The 21,322-nt window shown below is 34.0% G+C and overlaps 1 protein-coding gene across 1 annotated transcript in view; it reads right to left on the bottom strand.

Moving 5' to 3' along the window:
• The window catches only part of LOC148279800 (gustatory receptor for sugar taste 43a-like), a 48,137-nt gene that overhangs the window by 14,498 nt on the left and 12,317 nt on the right, over positions 1-21,322 (bottom strand). The window contains exons 2-9 of the mRNA XM_088229392.1: positions 17,140-17,356; positions 16,038-16,231; positions 15,030-15,177; positions 12,580-12,738; positions 10,607-10,714; positions 8,377-8,559; positions 7,468-7,574; positions 4,481-4,642 (exon numbers count right to left, since the gene is read on the bottom strand). Of these exons, the coding sequence (XP_088085518.1) occupies positions 4,481-4,642; positions 7,468-7,574; positions 8,377-8,559; positions 10,607-10,714; positions 12,580-12,738; positions 15,030-15,177; positions 16,038-16,231; positions 17,140-17,356 (1,278 nt within the window). The remainder of the gene's footprint in view (positions 1-4,480; positions 4,643-7,467; positions 7,575-8,376; positions 8,560-10,606; positions 10,715-12,579; positions 12,739-15,029; positions 15,178-16,037; positions 16,232-17,139; positions 17,357-21,322) is intronic.

The following is a 21,322-nucleotide window of genomic DNA, read 5'->3' as shown; positions in this document are numbered from 1 at the left end:
GAAGTGTACCCAAGGAAGTGTGCAAAGTTATTTCATTTAAAGTGTTCAAAAAATTTCTTCGTAACTAGTTTTAAAAAACGTGTTTACGTTGTCATTTTTGTGTATGTTTAATTATGATTTGATTATATCACGTATTACGTACTATTATTTTATTTCTTACAAGTTTTTTTTGCTATTTTTTTAGGTTTTATTTCAATATTATTCTAAGAATATGTTTTAACAGCGTTTTTATTTATTCTAATAAAATCTAGTATTTATTTGCAATAAAAATTTGATATTCTTTTTTGCATTCAAATAAGAGTTGTATTAGCATAGCATACTTTCTAGTCTCCCGGTTGATCTATTTCCGCTAAATTCAGTCGTAAGTGTAATTCGGAATTCAGTCGACAACCAGACGCGGGCGGCAGCGCTTGCTGGCAGGATTTTAAAAGGAATGAACACAATTTCTAACTTTATTTTGCATAAATATGCTTTAATTTTATATTTTTTATGTAACATATTTGAACAAAGATCATTTTTAACACATACCATTGTAAATAATTTGGTATTTTAGCTTACATTTCAAAATATCTCGACTTATGCTTGTGGTCACATTGTGTTACACCACCGGCTGCAAAGGGATTATTCAGCACAGTCTTTTAAGAGTTAAAAATTAGCTTCATTAAAATGACAGCTGCCAAACTAATAATCACTGATCATGTACCGATTAAATCAATTTTATCAGTTTTTTCATGCAAACATGAAACCCTGTTTCCAAAAATCGATATGAAAACGCAAAAATAAGCCTATCATAGTGTGTTTAAGACCATTATTCACCAAAAAATAAAACATTTATACTTTTTTTCAAGAACAACATAAAATGAATCATTTTTTAATTCGATCAATTTACATAGATTAATTTGTCCCATCTCAAACATTTTTGCAAAATGATGTAACCTTGTAAGGATGTCATTAATAATTAGGTTTATTCTAGTTTTTTGTTATTATTTTTTTTTTTGCACAAAAAAACAGGTCAGGAGGCCCAATTACAGTGGTGAATTACATCATAGAACACCCAGGATTGAGAAAAATCACAATTTATTTTTTGTGTTCTCACTGGGAATCGAACCCGGAACCTTCCGTGCGTGAGTCAAGCGTCTTGACCACTACACCACGGAGGCCGCCAAAGTTTTAGTTTTAAACTTATTTTAAACATTTATGTTGATTTATATGTCAAGCATTGTACTAAAAAAATACATTCACATGCCAGATACGAATGATTTTTCGTGTGTCAATATAAATCACTCCTTAGACATTACTACAAAGTTATGTCGTCACTTTTGCTGACAACTGTCATTCTAATCAAGCTGTATTTTAACGACTATAAGATAGATATGTTATAATAATCAGGAATTGCTACTGCCACCATAGATGCATCGTCTGCGTAGCATGTGGCGTTTACGACCTGATCTCCATTTTTGAAAGCGTTTTTATGTATTTATTTTGTTTATGTAAGAAAAGGTTTTTGGCTTAAATATTGTTGTGATATATTTAGTTGTAAAGGTGTTAAACTTGCTTTGTTTCTTTGCTGTTCTTAATATGTGCTTTTTAAATAAAAAAGTTAACATTATATAAGTCCCGAATTGCGTTGTAGTAACTTCCGAGAATGTAATTTATATGATTTATACTTTGTATAATAAACACATAATGGGGAAATATTACTTTTTAATACTATAAATACTTTCAAATTTGTAATTTTGAACTCCCGCAAAAGCGGTCATTCCATTAGCCACGCCCTTAATACGTCACGATTCACGTTTATTTGTTCCTAACCATTGAAATTTGTGTAGAACAATATCACAAATCTTGACGTCACAACAACCAAGGCCAAACACGTCGCATTTTTTTAGCAACGTATTTTTATTAAATTTCTTTTTTACATTTATGTATGGAAACATTTCTCCACAATATTATTATTACAATTATTCTAAATCAATTTCATATATCGTAAGCATACAAGAGAAATTGACCAAGTGACAAAATCAATTATGTTCAGGGGAGCCATTTTAGTGTTTTTTCTAGAGTTCAATTGCTTCTCAAAGATCAGATTTTTCAAGTAGGTGGTTGGTAGTTTTACATTATATGTACGGTACTTTCAACTTTGATGTTAAGTACAAACATATTTTAAAAATATTATCACTTTTATACAAAAAAAAATAAATGAAAAAACTTAGTCAATTTTACCTGTGAATTTTGTCATGAAATTTGGCAGATAATCATTTTTGTTTCGTTCATTGAGGGAGGTAGTATTTTATTTTATAACTATAAATTGTGAAGATCGGGTTGTGGTCCTGTGGCTAGTGTCTCGGACTCACGGACCAAAGGTCTGTGGTTCGAATCCCACTATACTCCAACTTGATTCCATTTTCTAATAGTGAGTTATTTACAACTCGTTGAAAATGGCCCTCAAAATTAAATATTTGGGTAAATCATAAGAACGCAAATATTTCTTTTTATTTAAAAAAAAATAAAAAAATAATGTTTTTCTGATTTTTTATTTCAATAATCCATTTTTAAAATATTAATGGAGGTTAAATAAACATAGAAATACAACATAAATGAAAAAGAACAAATAATTAAGAAGTGTTAAGTAATAATCTAAAGAATAAATTTTATTAATGAATTTTTTATAAAAAAAACCATATCTGTCAAATACAAAACGTATACTAACTTACTAACTACTGACTACTAACTCTAACTAACTCTTCACTGGTGACATCACCCACAAGTAAAAATGACCAACTGTTACTTAGTCAATTCTTTAGGTCATAAATTTACTAATAAAAGTGACTATGTATGTTGGTCAGTTTTACTTATCAAAAATCTGTGAGCTTCTATTAAATGGTCACAAATTTTACAAATTAAATTCTTTTTAGAGCGTCGGATCGACTTGGCATTTTTACCAGTCAAGCATTATGCTAATACGATGTCAAAAAGTCAATAATTTCAATTTCGTCATTTTGGCAAATGGTCAATTTTACTTGTATAACCACGATATTTTTATTGGTATTAGTAGTATGTGATATTTCCCCATTCCAGTAATTTGAAAATAGAGCAAATCCTTTATATCTTGGACTAGCATCCCATCCACAAACCCCTACAACCCTCCCCTATCCAACTGGTTCCATAGTTGGCGTATTTAGTTGGTCATAACGTTTTTAAGGTATTTTAAAAAAAATAAAAAACTGCGATTTAAAAAAAATAATAAAACATTTTGAAAAGTATATCCATCATAAAAAAATCCTATAAAGCTTCGCGGTATGAAAATTAAAAAAAATGATTTTTCGACATCGCCTTTTAAGATAATCATCACCTGGGAAGATTCCTTTTTTTCGTATTTAATGAATTATTGCTCCATAAAAAAATCTACTGACGCAGTGCCTTTACCAGCATCTGGAGGAGACGCGGGTAAATGGAGTTCACGAACGGCTTTAAGTAAATAAAAGGGGATTGTAAATATAATTTCTGGACACAGGTGTTCTGTTATTTTCCATAGGTGTGGGAACGGACGCCGCCGCCGCCGATGCGACGTAATCCGGCATCTTTTTGTGAAAAAAACATTTAATAATACAATATGTTTTTAGTTGGAAACATGTTTCATGAATATAAAACGATGCGAAAAAATGTAAATGATTCGTAAGCAATAGTTAATTAATTCATCCCCTTTCAATTTAGTACGTGTTTTCAATTTATTTATATGTTAAATACTGAAAAAAAATATTTCCTGGACCGGTAGTAAAGTGCGAACCCGATTTACACAACAAAAAATGTAGTGCCCGTCACATGATTATTAGGTGGAGATAAAGAGGGTTGAATATTTTAAGCTTTGTAAGGTTGTAAGTGCCACACATCTTTGAATTTAGATCCATCAAAATACTAATTTAAATTTTACTATTTTTTTTAGTTCTGCGTGTGAGATCGAACCAGAGCTGGACGAGTGTTTTCGTAAATAGAAGACGCATCGGATGGAGATATCTGACGCGTTAGCTACCCCAGTAATACCCAGTACCGCAACAATCCAAATTATTTTACAAGACATTTATGGCGTAGCTGAGATACTGCAATGAAAACAAGAATGTTTATCTTGAGTGACGTAAGCAGGCGCTACTCAGTGGCAATTTTGTGGAGTTACGAAATTGAACTGTTCTAATTATTAACGAGCGTACGAGTGATTCCATTACATCCCAAACGGGAGTCGTATTTTCGAGTGATACCGAAGCTTATCGAATGGATAACACGTCGGGTATTTTCGAATTCGCTTCTTGTAGTAGTGTTACAGACACTGTACGAGAGGATCGTTTCTCGCATCACAAGTATATATTTATTTAGTACAGTTGGATATTGCCATGAACTATTAGGGTAAATCACGAGAACGCGTCTTTGTTAAAAAGTGGATATTATGTTTAAAATAATGGTTAATCAGTGAGTAGGTAATAATTACGCTTGCTATCAGAGGCCGGTCCAGACTGCAGACCCCTAGGGCTGTAAAGTTGGGGGCGCGGTGCAGCAGCTGGCGGGAGAAGAGTTCCAGGCGGCGCAGCACCGCGCTGCCGGCGGCCCCGTGCCCGAGCATCTCCCCTACTATGTCCCCCGTGCGGGCAGCCTGAGGAGTAAGTCAAGTAAACCAGGTGACGACGGAAGATGGATAATGAAAGAAAACATAAAAAAGAGCAAAATAATACAGAAAAGATGTAAAGAAAAAGTGGTGGAAAAAAGGTAAAAAAGTTTTATTATTTTTTATATGTTAGTTGCATTATTCTTTTACCTTGCTTGTAATGTACAAGGTTTATATTTACTTCAAAGCGATAGTTATTTATTTGTTTACTTATTTTTTATTTTTTTTAAATTTATATTAAATTTACTTCAATGAAAAACTTTATTTAGTTATTTTATGTAAGGATCGGTGAGATGTTTCGGCTGTGACCTGTTTCAAGAGCTTCTCCGTATTTGCTCTAGTGAGGAGGAAACCACAGAAAACTCGTCAGGAGAAGGCGGACCGTTGTAATTCGTCAACAGATCTTCCGATCCACTTGAAGAGTGTTCGGCATTTGGAGTCCTGCTATCATTGATACCTTTTATTGCCTTCACTATTTCTGTCATGTATAATGTTACCTCTCTTGACAAGTCCCTATGACTAATCACTTCATGCACATTGTGTAAATCCTCATTTAGACTTCTGCATCGCGCCTCCAGTTGCATTCTCTGCAGACTAAAAAAGGGGCAATGCATCAATAGATGGGAGACATCTTGGGTCAAAAAGTTAAAAACGGTATGGGTTAGGCAACCAAACAAAAATGACGAGAAAAAGCTGACAAGATGAGATGTGTTGAAGAGTGGACAAGGTGTGAAGAAATCCATCGTCACGTAGAAGGAATATTTAGAGTAGACTACATGGTTATAGGGGAAGGTTGCGCAACTCAACTAATATGCTGTTGTGTTGAGGCGTGACGCGATGCTGGAACTTGGTGGAGAAGCTGGCGGTCTCGCAGTGCTGGCACAGTTTGTGTTTAGACCTAGTGATTCTGGAGGACGCTGGTACAGCTCAGTTGTTTTATTTTGTGTTCAGAGCGCCTCACTCATTTGATGTTAGTTTAATACTGGGTTAGTTATGATTTTGACAGGCACGTATACACGTTAATATTGTTGTGTGTAGCTGCGATAGAAAAATTAAAAGGATGGTGGGTAGGTATTAATTTATAATAATGTATATTAGATAGTCAGAACAAGATGTGAAAAGACAAGTTAAAAAGGAGATCAAAAATTGAAGGTTAATGAAGGTTAGGTAAGATAACAAAAAAGACGAGTAAAAAGGAGACAAGATAATATAAAGAAAAGAACATGTGATGAAAAAAGGATAAAAAGGATTAAAGGAAATAGTTGTTTTTTATTTTATTTATTATTTACATACAATATTACATTTTTATTATTTTTAAAACATTTTTAATTTTTTTTTTTTTTTTACAGGACTTACCAAGCCAATTAATATGGCTTGTCGGTAAAGATTCTATACATTAAAACATATTATAACACTACATAGTTGTAGAATAATAATTACTACTAACTTAAATATAAGGAGCGAAAAAAAAAGTACATATAATTTATGTTTTCAAATAATATTTGGAAAAATGTAAAAAAAAGTAAAAAATAAGTAAATGATATTGCAATTATAAGATAAAAAATAAATACAAAACCGGAGTCCCAAAATTTAAAACAGAAGTGTGTACATATTTAATAGGCACACAGCATTTTATTAAAAATATTATTTCTTATTTATAGATATAGATATTATTTATATCTATATCTATATCTATATCTATATCTATATCTATATCTATATCTATATCTATATCTATATCTATATCTATATCTATATCTATATCTATATCTATATCTATATCTATATCTATATCTATATCTATATCCATATCTATATCTATATCTCAGTCTAAATCTATATTTATATCCATACCTTTATCCATATCTTTATATATATCTACCCGTACATGTACACATACATATCCATACACATATACATATATATATACACATACACATATACATACACATACATACATATGAACACACATATACACACATATAAATATCCATGAGAATATAACATTTTTAAAAATTCTGTTTTATATATATCTATATTTACAAATATTCAATTTTATTAATATATAAACTCCTGATCGAATAGCCAGTCTATTATTTTGCCCTTGTCACTTTTGGTTGTGCCATTTCTAAGATTGTTTGGTAACAAATTGAACATAACTGGAACCACATATTTTAGAGTTCTTTTCCCATATTTATTGCTTGTCTTTGAAGATGATTTGATAAAAGAGGATTGAAAAAGATCACAATAACTGAAGATTGTAAAAACCACATTACAGAAAAACTGGCTGAAAAATCGCTTATTCTTTTTTCTGCCACTGAAAATTTCCCCTGAAACCGTCAGCCTCATTTATTTTATTTTTGCACCACAACAGGCCAAGAGTCTTAATTACAGTGGTGAATTACATCGCAGAACACTCAGGCTTGAGAAAAATCACAGTTTTTTTTTGTGTTCTCACCGGCAATCTAACCCGGAACCTTCCGTGTGCTAGTCAAGCGCCTTGACCACCACACCACGGAGGCCGCCCGTCTAAGAAAACAGTTATTTATGAGGATGGGTGAAAAGTTGTAAAATATATTGTCGGGATGGCAAAGTTATTTTTGTTCTTTTAAATTAGTGTAAGATATTTTTTAGAAAAGTTGAAGGAAAACAAAGTAAAGACTACGTATCACCTATCATTTAAACACTTCCACGTTTTGTTGCGGTGTAAAGAAAATAAATATTGCCACGATGTAAGATAACCTTCACTGTGGAGAGGCATCATAGGAAGAAGAACAAATAAATGTAGTAAGTTTGATTGGAAATGTACTTACTTCAGCTTTGGTAAGGTGACATGGCTCGACCAACAGCAGCAACCGAAATCCATGCGCCAAACACCAGAGAAATTGTAAAACCAAATTATGCGGTCGGTGAGTACTAGCTGAAATTAAAGTTATATTTTTGAACAACTTGTGGAGTCTGCTGTTTTAATTTTTTGGGTAGAGCCTACTCAAAAAAATCGCAATCAAATACAATAATTGAACGTAGTTATGCAGAAAGCAGCCTTCCATAGAAAAGTGAAACTGAGATAATAGCACTTTAGTGAAAGGTGTAAATAATCAAATCTACGCAACAGTTGGAATGTTTTTAACTTTGGCAAATGATAAAAAATGCATGCATCCGTTTTTTTATAATGCAAAAAAGAATTTTATCATGTACACTCGTATATGACCCGATTTTCATGACAGCCAGATATAATATTGAATGAAACCTCATACAAACTCTGAATGTATGAGGTGATATTAATTTTTATGACATTTTGACATCATGAAATTTTCAAAAGGTGAATAATACAGTTATTTGTATGAAAACGACCTAGCCGTTTTAAGCAGAACATAGAATTGGACTTCCTGAATTCGAAAACACCAATTTCTCTTTTTTTAATTGTGGGCTGGCTGCTTTCTGCATTTTCTTTCTTTCTGCACGTTCAATTATTTTTGTATATAGGTATGACTTAATCATTGTAGAAAAATATTTAATTAACTCTTAAAATATTTAAACTAGACAAATGGAAGATTTTTGGCCCGGTAAGAGACCATAACGGTGGGTATCTATGGAGAGTCCGATAATTGAAGTTTTACTTCGTTTGTTTAATTTAGTCGTAAAAACGTGGCAACCATAAAACAAATAATTTCTGTGAATACCAAAATTACTTGTCTTGTTTTCAAACGGGATTGACTTACTCATCTCCAGTATGAGGAAGTACGGAGTGACAATGAGATGCAGTAGAGTACTGATGAGGATGATGAGGACTGGAAGACTGAAGCTGGTGTCCACTTCTCTGGCTGCAGCACACAGGGTACCGTGTAGTTCAGACAGCCTCCTGATGCACTCGGCAGGTTCGTGGGAAGTGGCCTTTGTTTCATCTATAATGTGTACAACAACTCGCCATGAATGAAAGATGTGGCTAGTTAAGCGCTAGCCAAAATTAGATCCCATCTAATGGATAGAAAGTTTAATTACTTTATTTATTATGACTTAAACAAAATACAGAAAAAAAATATAAACACTTAAACTTAACTGAAAACAAAATATCTGAAGATATAAAAAATAGCTTTTTGTAGAGAGGCAATCGTATCAAAATGGAATCCTTTATATTAAACACTTTGTATCCTGGAGCCGTGTAAACACGTGATTATATAAACACGCCTTTTGTCCCGGTCCCGTGTTTTCACGTGGTTTACCAGCTGTCTTAAAAAATGCCTTTTTTCGACATCTGGTGACTTTTATTAGTACTTTTTCGCCGTTGGTAAACCACGTGAAAAAACGGGACCGGGACACAACGCGTGGTTATTATAATCACGTGTTTGCACGGCTCCGGGATACAAAGCACAATAAAAGGAGCGAGACCCTGTATATGTGCGAACATTGCAACGTGGCTCTCCATAAAGGTCACTGTTGGGAAAACCTTCATACAAAAATGACTTATTAAATTGTTTCAAATAAATATGACAAGTTTCGATTAATTTTACCTAGTATTTTCATAATTATGACACTTTAAGAAACCCTTCACAAAGCATGAAATTTCTCAAAAATGGGCCGGGCACAGGGTAAATTCTATATGTATTCGGCCGGTGCTCAAAGTGTTTAGGTTATCGGCGCCAGAGACAGAACTACACACAAGAGTCAATAATTACAATTTTGAAAAGAAATTTTGAAAAGGCGTCGATTTTCATATCCATAAAACGTTTGAATTACACTAAATACATGAACATTGTTATTATTAGAGCACACACAAAAATATATTTATGTGTGCTCCATTTCAAGATTTTTTTTTTTTTATCTACTTTATTTTCACGTCTAATTGCTAACATGTGGACTGGTGGAGAAAGTGAATACTTGGCTTAGTTTGAATTGTGAGAATCAACAGAGAAGGTTTGTCTCGTTTCAATATTCAATTCAAGAGTTCGGGAATACAGAAGCTGTCAGGGTAGATGGACTTTTTCCTTTTACCCAGACGTGAGGACGAGAGTACGAAAAAAGTCCTAGCGTCTAAATCACCCTGCAGTCCAAATAATTTCAGTTCCCGGAGGATTCAGGGGTCCACTCCATTCTTTTCCTCTTGTTAATGATCCAAGTTGCGCTTGAGGAGCCCGAACTTGTGTTGTGGTATTGTCCCTTTCTGAATGAGGAAAGAGAAGAAATGTTGGATGGTCTGGAGGATATTAGCAGACCAGTCTGGAGTCCTGACTAGTACAAAGCAGTAGGAGTTCCAGATTATTTATTTCATTTGTTAGCGCTTGGGTTGAGAAATGGGAGATTCTCAGAGGTACGACATAATATAGTGACCGATATTTCTGTAACTCTCGTTTTTGAGAGAATGTGCACAATGGTTGATAAATTAAATTTTATATATTATCCAGGGAGCCAATGTCTCTGGGTATGAACTGAACTAATATTTTATGCGTCCTTTTCCATCAAAGGGATCTAGTCATCTAGTGTTGCTAACCCTTGGTGATGAAATTGTCAAGCGTTGTACCTACCTATTAACAATATTTTCACTGTGACTTGATTAAATAAATGTAGATTTATCTTTTGGTGACTAATATAAAGAAATTTTGAAGTAATGATAAAAGTAAACTAATATGATGTTATTAAACTTTTAAAATTGGCTACAAGTAAATACAATTTTGCCACCATTGGTGTTTGCAATATGGCCATAAGAATAAATAACGATACCCAAAAATGCCCTTTCAAATAATTTGCTAAACTCACAATGAAAGCGGCCGTGAAAGCAGTATAGTTAAATTCAGTTAAAATCGTGATATTTGAATTTGAACATTTAAAAAGAGTAACTCGTTTATTGACAAAAAAAATCATTGTTTTTTTGTATGAGCGAAACCGTTAGGACGACAGTCTATGAAATGGTTTATCAGGTAAGGGAATGACAGAGATTAAATTAAGGGATGTTACCTGTTGCAAGTCCGAGGGCATCCACTAAGTGACCAAGCCTCACTGGGTCACTTGGCTGAACTCGAATCTTGAATACTGGAGAAGATTTTTTCACGACAGCTGAATTATCTGCCAGGATAGATATTAAATGATTTGGCATATTACAACTTTCTTCACATACATAAATAATTATTATCTAGGATTTTATGCTTGTGGAAGCAGGGAGCTCCTACCCTAGTTGGTGATGACAAAATGAAAATGATGGAACGATTTGATGAGTTTTTATTACATGTTGAATAATAGAATAATAATAATGCTTATATGGTAATTGTACATATTTTTTTCTTTATTTCCGAGTAGGAAATCAAGGTCATTTTCTATTTCCCTGACTGTCAGCGATTCGATATCCGTGCAAGGTGATCAGTAATTTTGATGTTTTTAATTCTTTATTGTTTACGTATGTATAAGAAATGTATGATTCACCTTCTGCACTATCTCTAAAATAATGGTAGGTAAGATTACAGTGGGAATTGGTTTCCGGGTGAATCCCACATTTACAAATCTGTAGAAATTAAGCTTAAAAATCAAATTTCAGGATGACCATTATTGATTTATTTAAAAAACATGTTACCCATATTTTTTCGTTTAATACCCCGCTAACTGACCGTAGTCACATCTAGTTATATTGACTATCAGCAAAAATGTGAGACATGTAAGTGACACCGCAGGAAATGTAAAACTGGCCAACAGAGGGCGCAGTCAAAACAAAATAATAAAAAGCTAGATTAAACGGAACGTATTCGCTGGGGGCTGTCGGTGTATAAAATAATAATTTATCTAAATATATAAAAATGTAGTTTCCTTATGTTTGTGGCCGCAAATTTCGAAAAGTAATCGATGGATTGACTAATTTTTTTGCAAAACATTGCATTTTAGCATAAAAGTGTTTTAATATACTTTTTATTAGGAAGTTCAAACGTAAACGGCAGCTTTTTTAATAGCAACACAATATCAACTTCAAATAGTAATTCGGGAATCCCCTTTTTAACGGAAAATGAAAACAATGACAGTCCAATGAGCACATTAGGTACTAGTACAAACGACTGCTTTCGTTTCCTCATATTCTCTTTCAAAATAATAGCGGTTTTTTGCAAAAAAATATAAATGGTTGTTAAAAACTGTTGATAAAAAAGCGCAAGATAATCCTAAGGTGGGTTATTAACAAAATTTGTTTAAATTCTTTTTAAGAGTCCACAAACGTCCCCTCAAAATATTGAGGAGGATTAAGCTAGGGTTTCCTAGGACACCGGTGCCCGTATCTTAACGGCCGTAGTGAACGGTGATGCGGTGGACAGCCGTCGTAGTGGTGACTAGAGAGTGATTTTATTTTTTAACGGTGTTATCAACACCATTTTTATAGGAAACCACTCTCTAGTCACCGTTACGACGGCTGTCAACCGCATTAATGTTCACTGCGGCCGTTAAAATACGGGCACCGCTGTTCTAGGAAACCCGAGCTTTAGACCTTAAGTCTATTTTGTTTGAATTAAAAAATATTCTTATATTATATGTGCATAAACGGCAAAGTTACCGATGGTGGACCCTTGCTATACTCACGAGTCTAGCCTGTTTTTATTTTATGTTATTATACACATTTTTATCAAAACAGTTTTTACTTTATTGAGAAAATTATGTGGGGAATTTGTGGGGAATCGGAACTTTGTTTTCTCCCCATTTGGGTAATTTGATCTACATTTTTGGGGAATTTGAACAATTAGCATTGGCAACGCTGTAGTCACAGCAACGCAAATTCAGATATTAAATTAAGCAATGTGTTTTCTCGGTAAATGTATTTAGTTTCTAGACTATTTTCACTTACTCTCCTAATAATTAGTATCAGACAAAGCCGCAGCGAAGCGTGGCCGGGTTTAGCTAGTATTATATATATAGCATATAAAGAGAAAAGTTTCTGACAATTCCTTGTTTAGTTTTACCGTCAATAAGCGCCAGGTTTCTTCCAGTGGCTGTCAGAACCGCGTTTAGCTTCTTGATTCTCAGGTGAATGGCGTGCGCCGTGTAGGCAAACTGAACCTCCAACATCAGAACCACGTAGTAGAGGAGGTAGAAACAGATGTAGTTCCTCAGCAGCTTCACTAAACAGACAAATATCTAAATGAGTCACAATCATCGCCGGACGAATTAATATAATTGTTAATTCCCATAGAATTGAGAATAGTCCAGAAGGAGCGCAGATTTTAAAAAAAAAAAAATTTAATTTAAATTTTATTGATAAACCCTTACGGGTTACATACATTTAACAAAATGTTTTCACTTTTAAAATTCACATTCTACTGTTAATAATAATATTTTTAACATCTTTTGTAAAGGTTGTCTGAGTCTTTTGTTTAGTTTTGTCTGGTAGTTTATTGTATAATTTCAGTCCTTTTATACAGGTTTATAAGTCTCGATTGTCCTTTTCTCGTTTTAAAAGATTGTATATGATATTTTTCTGATATTCTCGTATTGTGTTCATGTTTACTACAGTTTTTTTCGAGTTTTAATTCTTCGTCTACAATTACATAAGTGGCTAATTTATAAATAAATTTTAAAGATTCTAGTTTAAAGAGTTCAGTTACGTTTAATTGTTTAGTTTGTTCAAAAAGTTCTTAAGTTGCTGTTAGATAGGGAAGGTCATATACTAACTTTAATATTTTATTTTGCTGTCTTTGTAGTCTGTTTATGTCATTTTGATATCCTGTTCCCCATAGTAGTTGCATATAACATATTTTAGTTTTTACATATGCTTCATACTTGAATACATCATATTTGAATACATCGGACTGTGTCCGAAAATCCCCCCACTTTGTCTCACTTTCGCCGCGCGCATACTTGAAGTCGCCGCGTTATGTTGCCAGATCGCGAAAAACATAGCCATAACACAAACGTAAAATAATTATATTTTTAAAAAAGCAATTGGTTAATTTCTCTAAAATCTTATAGTGCACGCGGAAATATTAATTGACACAACAGAGAAGATAAGAAAAACTATTAAACTAAGACAATTTTTTGTTGTTATTTTGTTTTGTTATGACGCTATGAATTTTTAAAGTTTTGTATTTCTGAAATAACTCCGCGTGTGATGTCTCAAGTTCTTTTCCGCTTCTCGGTCAGTTCTGCCGTTTGGTCTGTAGACGGTAAGTAAACCGGAAATCTTCCACAACTCTCTTGCCATTGGTCGATTCGTATGCACTAGTAACATCGTTCAAAGTAGTTTGTTTTTATTTAAATATTTTTTTCGTACATTTGAAAAAAACCGTATGATTTGATGCTCTAATTTTTACTGCAGGTAAGAAATCATTTTTTGTATCTTGTAGTTCATCCCATAGGCGTAGGGCTGAAGTTCGCCATTATCACAGAAGTAGGACAAACGATTTTATATGAAAAATCAACACAAGGAGAAAAGAAAAAGAATACTTGGAAAAATAAATCGTTGACCGAAAAATACAAAAACGTATAAAATACAAACAATACGGAAATATCACATACTACGAATACCGATATAAATGTATTAAATGGATTTGGAATAATTAATTGTATTTTCAAAATCAATATGGATATTGTGGAGAAATTTTTTCATACAAAATGTTTAAAAAAAATAATAAAAATATATTGCTACAAAAACGCGACGTGTTTGGCCTTGGTTGATATGACGTCAAGATTCGTGATATTATTCTACACAAATTTCTATGGCCACGAACAAATAAACATGAATCGTGACGTATTGGGGGCGTAGCCAATGGAATCACCGCTTTTGCGAGAGTTTAAAATTAAAAATTAAAAAATATTTTGTATACCACTAATAATTAGCAAAAAAAATTTTTTTACTGGACAGTATTTCATAGACCTTTATTACTTTAAAAATGTTTTAAAAAATGTGAAATTTCCCTATTGTGCGGTTAACAAAAACTCTTATTTTATTTTTTTTATTTATTAAGGAAAAACAACAGTTGTTATATAAGAATACAAAATATAAAAAATAGTACATACATCCAGTTAAAGTTTTTCACAAATATAATTTAGGTTAGGTTAGGTAAGCAACCATTTGTTATTTTTAATATTTTACTTTTACAAATTTTCTTCGTATTATATATATTTTTTTTAATGTGCTAATATGTCTTTTTGCCCATACTGATCATCGTGGTTTTGGATGTGACAGGGCTTAAAGAACACCTTTATGTAATTAATTAATGTAAAAATTGTATTTAGTGGTAAAATTGTATTCATATTTGTTACCTGAACAAAAGAAAATAAAAAATAATAAAAAAACTGAAAAATGCTGATTTTGAAGTAACCTGGTTGTAGTAAATACCCCGCGATATATTAATTCAAACTTAAAAGGCTCGATCAGAAACATGATCTGGCTATCAATGAATGTGCTACTTACTGTGCGTGTTACTCAGTTTGGCCTGGTTTGCGTAGAGAGCGAAGTCGTCTATCAGAAGACAGGTCCACATGAGGAGAATAGTGATGACTAGAATACAGGCGTTTCTTTCCTGAGTGTAGAACATTTCAATGCCTAGGCTGTTATCGACCTGGAAAAAAGATTTGGACAAAAATTAAGACCGAAAACGTTGCTTGATCGCCAATCCGTTCAAAATGAAGACTGTTTCAAGTGGAACATGGAACTAATAGAAGAACGCAAGCAGAATAGTACCGCAGGGGAGGTATTCTAAACGCAAAAGTGCGCGTAGAAAACGCAATGCAATGTGGCTCTCTATAAAGGACAATGTTGGCAAAACTATCATACAAAAATGAATGATTAAATTGTTTCAAATAAAAATAATTTCAATTGATTTAACCCGGTATTTTCATAATTATGGCACTTTTAAGAAACCATTCAAAAATAATGAAATTTCACAAAAACGGGCCGGGCACAGGGTAAATTTTATGTATATTTCGCAGGTACTCAAAGTGTTAAGGTGATTCTAAACGAAAATATTAAACTAATAATTCATAGATGGCGCTTTTATAATTTTTTTATTGAAAAATATCATTTTTACGTTTATTTTCAATTGAAATTTTACAAAACTTAGTTTGCGGAAACTTTACACGAGGTGTATTGATTTTAACAAATACCATAACAATAGAATTTAGGACCTTTTTACAAAATGGTGTATAAAACAAAAATTAACTTATCTAATTAATGATGGATAATGTACCTCGCATTATTTTTCTGAACCCCCTCCGATATGAGGGAATATCTCGCCTGGCGTAGACTCCTTACCAACGAAGCACTTTCAAGCCTGCTCCGGACCAACGAGTTGTGCAGGATCAAGGAGTGATCAGGCGCAGGCGGGCGGTTAGATTTTGGGGATTGCTTAAGTGATCATCCCGTCAAGTGGAAGACTAATTGATTAGTCTATTATTTAATTATTAATTGTTGAAAACTCACCGACATCAAGAGTCGCAGCACATGCAGAGCGCGACGGGCTCTCTTGGGGGCACCGTAGACACCTGTAGCAGACGTAGCCACCACAGCCAAGATGTCGCAGGACCCCACGACTCGTGACGTCATCGTACGCATCCGTATGGACATGTTGGGATCCGTGCTCAGCTCGCTGGCCAAACCAAACAGGCTGAGACTGACTGAGAAAAAAGTCTTTCGTTCACAATATTTTGAGTTTGTCCAAAGGATTTAAGAGAGAGGAGATTTCTCTTTGTTGCAATAAATTAATCTTAATAACTCACTCCCTGAGTTAGATCCACCCTAGTTTACAAACATTTAGATTTACTCAAAATATTGTTGATTCAACTCACTGTTTTGAAAGAAGTACAAAAAATTAAATTGTATTTTCAGGCGTCGCCTAGTAAATGGAATAATTCAGCCACATGAATCTCACCCACGTCAATAAAGATTTCAGCTCTTTTACTTTACAAAACTCGATAGATGGAAGAATTAAAGTTGATGTTTAAACATATGCAGAATGGCGAATGTTACGCAGTTTGTAAAGTGGCCACATAAACTAGCCAATAACTACTCATAAGCCTTGTAAATGCCTCATCATCATCATTCCATGTCCTCTCCCTAGTTGGATTATATGGTATCCACAAAGAGTCTCCGGGCATCTCTTTCGGCAGACAGCTCCTGCGTATCCTCCCAAGTCAGGTCCGCGTCCCGTAGTTCTGACATGAACTGCCGACGAAGTCAGCAGCGGACGTCCAGGATGTCGTGAACCTGATGCCTTGTAAAATAAGCTAGTAGTAGGTATAGTTAAGATTAAGGGCAGTATTTGGCACTGCCAACTGTATCAACTCCGCTTGATGAAAGTTGTCACCGTAGTTAGCTGCGTCGTCCGTTCAAACCACCGTACACCCAAGATTCTTCTACGATATCTGTTCTCAAAACTTAGTATTTTGCTGTTGTGGGCCATAGAAAATGCCCAGGCTTCCATATCCTTTCACAAAAATGTTTTCCTCTCTGTTGTAATAAATTTTGAAAACAATATTATTCATATTTAATTTTGGCCTCAGGATGCAAATGATTTCTTTCCTACCTAGAAAAGTGACCGCCACACAGCCGATCACACTGATGGTCGGCGAGAGGCTGAGGCCCCAGCGCGCGGGGGCGCCCGGAGAGCGGGCGAAGGACAGGGGGGCCAGCCCGAAGCACCGCGCCACCAGCAGCACGAAGGCGTGCGCGCCCCCCACGGCGGCGTAAGCGTCCGAGCTAGGGGGGCTCTTCTTCTTCGGTTGTTTAGAGCTGGCTTTCAACTGGAAACAGACGCGCGACCGGTTTCAGAACATGACTCTTCCTTGGTCTAGTATTACTACTTCTACTAACATCACGCCATTTCTCCGCAGGGGTGGGCAAAGACGATGGACCACCACACATCTCAATCCTAGCATACATTCATAGCGTCTTCTACATTCATTCATCTTGTTATACTTGCCCTTCGGTTCTGCTTCCTTTTGACACGATCAGACTTAAAATTTTGGTTCATCTGATCATGCCACGTCTTCCTTGGTCGTCTTCGACCCACGTTGGCGTTCATTCTCGCCATATACATTCCTGCTTTACTAATCTTTTGTCATCGGTAGTTACAATAGTTTCTGACTTTTTGCCAAAAACTTCTTCGTTTGCATCCATCCACTCATAAACTCTCCTTGCACGTCCAACACTTTATTTTTCGTCTCCTTTCTTAAGCTAGGGTTTCCTAGGACAGCGGTGCCCGTATTTTAACGGCCGTAGTGAACGGTGATGCGGTGGACAGCCGTCGTAACGGTGACTAGAGTGTGGTTTCCTAGGAAAACGGTGTTATCAACAGCATTTAACACCGTCTTCCTAGGAAACCACTCTCTAGTCGACATTATGACGGCTGTCCACCGCATCACCGTTCACTACGGCCGTTAAGATGCGGGCACCGCTGTCCTAGGAAACCCTAGCTTAACTCTCTCAATGGGGAAATATCACAATCTACGAATACCGATAGAAATATATGAAATGAATTTAGAATAATAATTAATTGTATTTTCTAAATTAATATGGATATTGTGTAGAAATGTTTTTAAACATAAACGCAAAAAAGAGATTTAGTAAAAATACGTTGCTAGAAAAACGCAACATGTTTGGCCTTTCCAGTTGTGACGTCAAGATTCGTGACAATGTTCTAAACAAATTTGAATGGGCAGGAACAAATAAACATGAATCGTAACGTATTAGGGGCGTGACCAATGAAATGACCGTTTTTGTGGGAATTCAAAACTACAAATTTAAACATATTTTTTACCCTTTAATAATTAGCCAAAAAAAATCTATTTCATATACTTTTATTATTTCAAAAGTGTAAAAAAAACGTGATTTACACAGTTTCTTTGTAGACGTCGCTCAGTACACAACTCCTGATTTGAATTCAACTATGCCGTGTTGTGTCCTTTTAAAGTGTAGAAATACTGCTGGGATCTTAAAGAAACAGGATGCAATCACATTTCATGTGTAATTAGTAAATGAATAAGTAAGTAACAAATGCATTACTTAAAAATTGAATTATTTTTCCATCTGTCAGATTATCGAAGAAACAACATAAACATTTCATTAGTGTTGCCAGGGTAGTAAATTTTTTAACCCTACTTTGCTCATCTAATGAGAGAACTAATGAAAATTGAATCTCGGATTAAACATATCGCGAAAATTTGACCGACATTATCTTTAAAACATCAAATATTACTAAACATGATATAAAATATCAGTTTTATGTCAAATAAAATTTCTTTTAAATTTTAAGTTCAAAGTTCATTAATTCAATTACTCTTATTAAATGACCTGTTTCCGCGTGCACAATAAAATTTTAGAAAAATTACCAGATTGCTTTTTTTTACCTTACATTTGTGTTATGATTCTTTTTTTCCCAGCAAGCAACATTAAGCGGCAACGTCACGACGTCACGAATGCGCGCGGCGAAAGTTAGGCATAGTAGGGGAATTATTGGACACAGTTCGACGTATTTAAATATGATTCTAAGCTCCTTCTGGACTCTTCTTATTTATTTATTTATTTATTTATTTATTAACGGACATTGTCCATGTATACAATTTATAAGGTTTAAATATTACAATAAAAGAGTAGTTTAAAACATTTAAAGAAAAAAGGAAGAAGCATTGACAAACATAAGGGACATCGAGACAAGATCTGGACTATTTATTCTTAATTCTATGCTCCCAAATGTTCAGTTTTAGATTTAGCATTTAGTAGACGCTGTTAAAATTATAAAATAGGATAAGATCAATAACTAAATTATACCTTGATAAGAAAGCTTGTGTGGCTTTGCAACCGGTCGGTAATAAAAAATAAAATAAGTAGTTAAAAACAAAATCATTTAATTTTAATAAGCTAGTGCTCCAAACATAAAAATATAAAATATTTCTCACGGTTTAGACATAACGTATTCATTCTGTATAAAATGTGAAAGTTGGGTACATTTTTTATTCAATGCATTCAAGTGGTCTACACGGAAATCGTGTGAACCGTTGCATTTTCATTCGTTCAATATCTATTCTACATCACGAGACAAAACTGTTGATCGAATCTACAAAATGCAACATGTTAATTACCGATATTACAAAATTTATCACGAAAATAAAAGATTATAGGGTATTTTCACAAATCGGGAATATTTACCGACGGTTAAAATGGGTTGTACAAACGAGAAAGTACAAACATTCGAGTTGATAAAATAGCATCAATCTGAAAATTATATTTTAAAAAAATAAAAAACATACCGTTAAAAGAGTAGAAATTGATGTACGAAGCCTGTTTTAAATCTAAACAACATTTAATGATTCGATGAGGTAGTTCAACCCTACAAAAAATTCGATATAAAAAATGTATTCTTACGCGCGAAAATTAGAGCTTTTTTTTTTAAAAAAAAGTATATTTAAATTAAAAACATAATTTTATATAATATTCCCAAGGAATGCAGATGACAATATTTATTTACAGTCGTTTTTATATTTTAAACTATAACATTATCTACAAAAGCAGAATAAAAATTATGATACACTACAAATTAAATTGTACGCTAAAGTTTCTTTAAAAAGGAATGAAAAATAATAAAAATTAACTGATTTGCATGACGTCACTGGTTCTTCCGAATCAATTAATAATAATATGATAAGAAAGTTGTGATTGATTTCCGGTTTTTGGTAAGTCAACTGACAAATCAGAACTGCAAAAAAACATAACAAAATTTGTTTTTATTTATTAATGTTTGCTCAATTTAGGCGTATATTAACAAATAAATAGTTAAAATAACCCCCACTAAACTTCCTTATTAGGAAATTCAGGAGTTTTTATCTTTTTTTTTAAAGATGTTTTTAATAGACTTTCGATATAAACCAAAATTTTGTTAATAATATTTTTATTGCATTATCATCGCTATGATTTTTTGAAGTTTTCACGAGTTGTCATCGGTAGGTGGTGCTGCCCTTTTGTTTGATGTTTTTTTAATTAGCAGTTCACAATGGAGTGCTGGTGGCGACCCCGATGTATGGGAGTGAAGTATCTTGAAAAAACAGGGATGAAAGTAGGCTGAATGTTGTCAAAATGCGATCCCTCGGGCGAATGTGCGGTAAAACTTTATACGACAGATGCACAAATGTTCTAATCCGTACATTATGTAAGGCTGAGGTAAGCACTAACGACAAAATCAAGGAAAGAGCTTTGCGCTTGTTTGGACATATAGAGCGAATGAACAGTTAAAAAAATTACGATGCGTACTTTGATGGATCCAGAAATAGAAAAAGACCAAATCCATGTCAAAAGTCGGAATAATCGACGTGCGCATGATGGCAGGTGGACACCCAGAATAATAAAGTGGAGACCGTGGGCAAACAAAAGAAGTGTTGGAAGGCCACAGAAAAGATGGGTGGACGACATTGCCTCTATTGCCGGTAAAACGTGGATGATGAAATCGGGTGATAGGAAGGAGTCGAGACGTTTGGAAGAGGCCTTTATCCAGCAGTGGAGAGAATAAGGCTGCAGAAGAAAGAAGAAGAAGTACATGATAAAATGTATGAATGTAGAGAAAGCGAGAACCGTACACAAAGATAAAGTGATATCGCGTTTTATCCTCTCTGCCTACCCTTTCGGGGAAACTGCGTGATGGTTTGTTTGTTTTTTTTTTAAGATAAATAATTAAGTTCTTATTATTTACTGAAATATTTAAATTTTCAGACCAATAC

Source organism: Micrasema longulum, unplaced genomic scaffold, assembly GCF_059751315.1.
Source record: "Micrasema longulum isolate JH-2025_06_02 unplaced genomic scaffold, ASM5975131v1 h1tg000664l, whole genome shotgun sequence".
Lineage (NCBI taxonomy): Eukaryota > Metazoa > Arthropoda > Insecta > Trichoptera > Brachycentridae > Micrasema > Micrasema longulum.
Note: the sequence above shows the minus strand (reverse complement) of the source record. Positions and strands in the feature narration are given on the sequence as shown.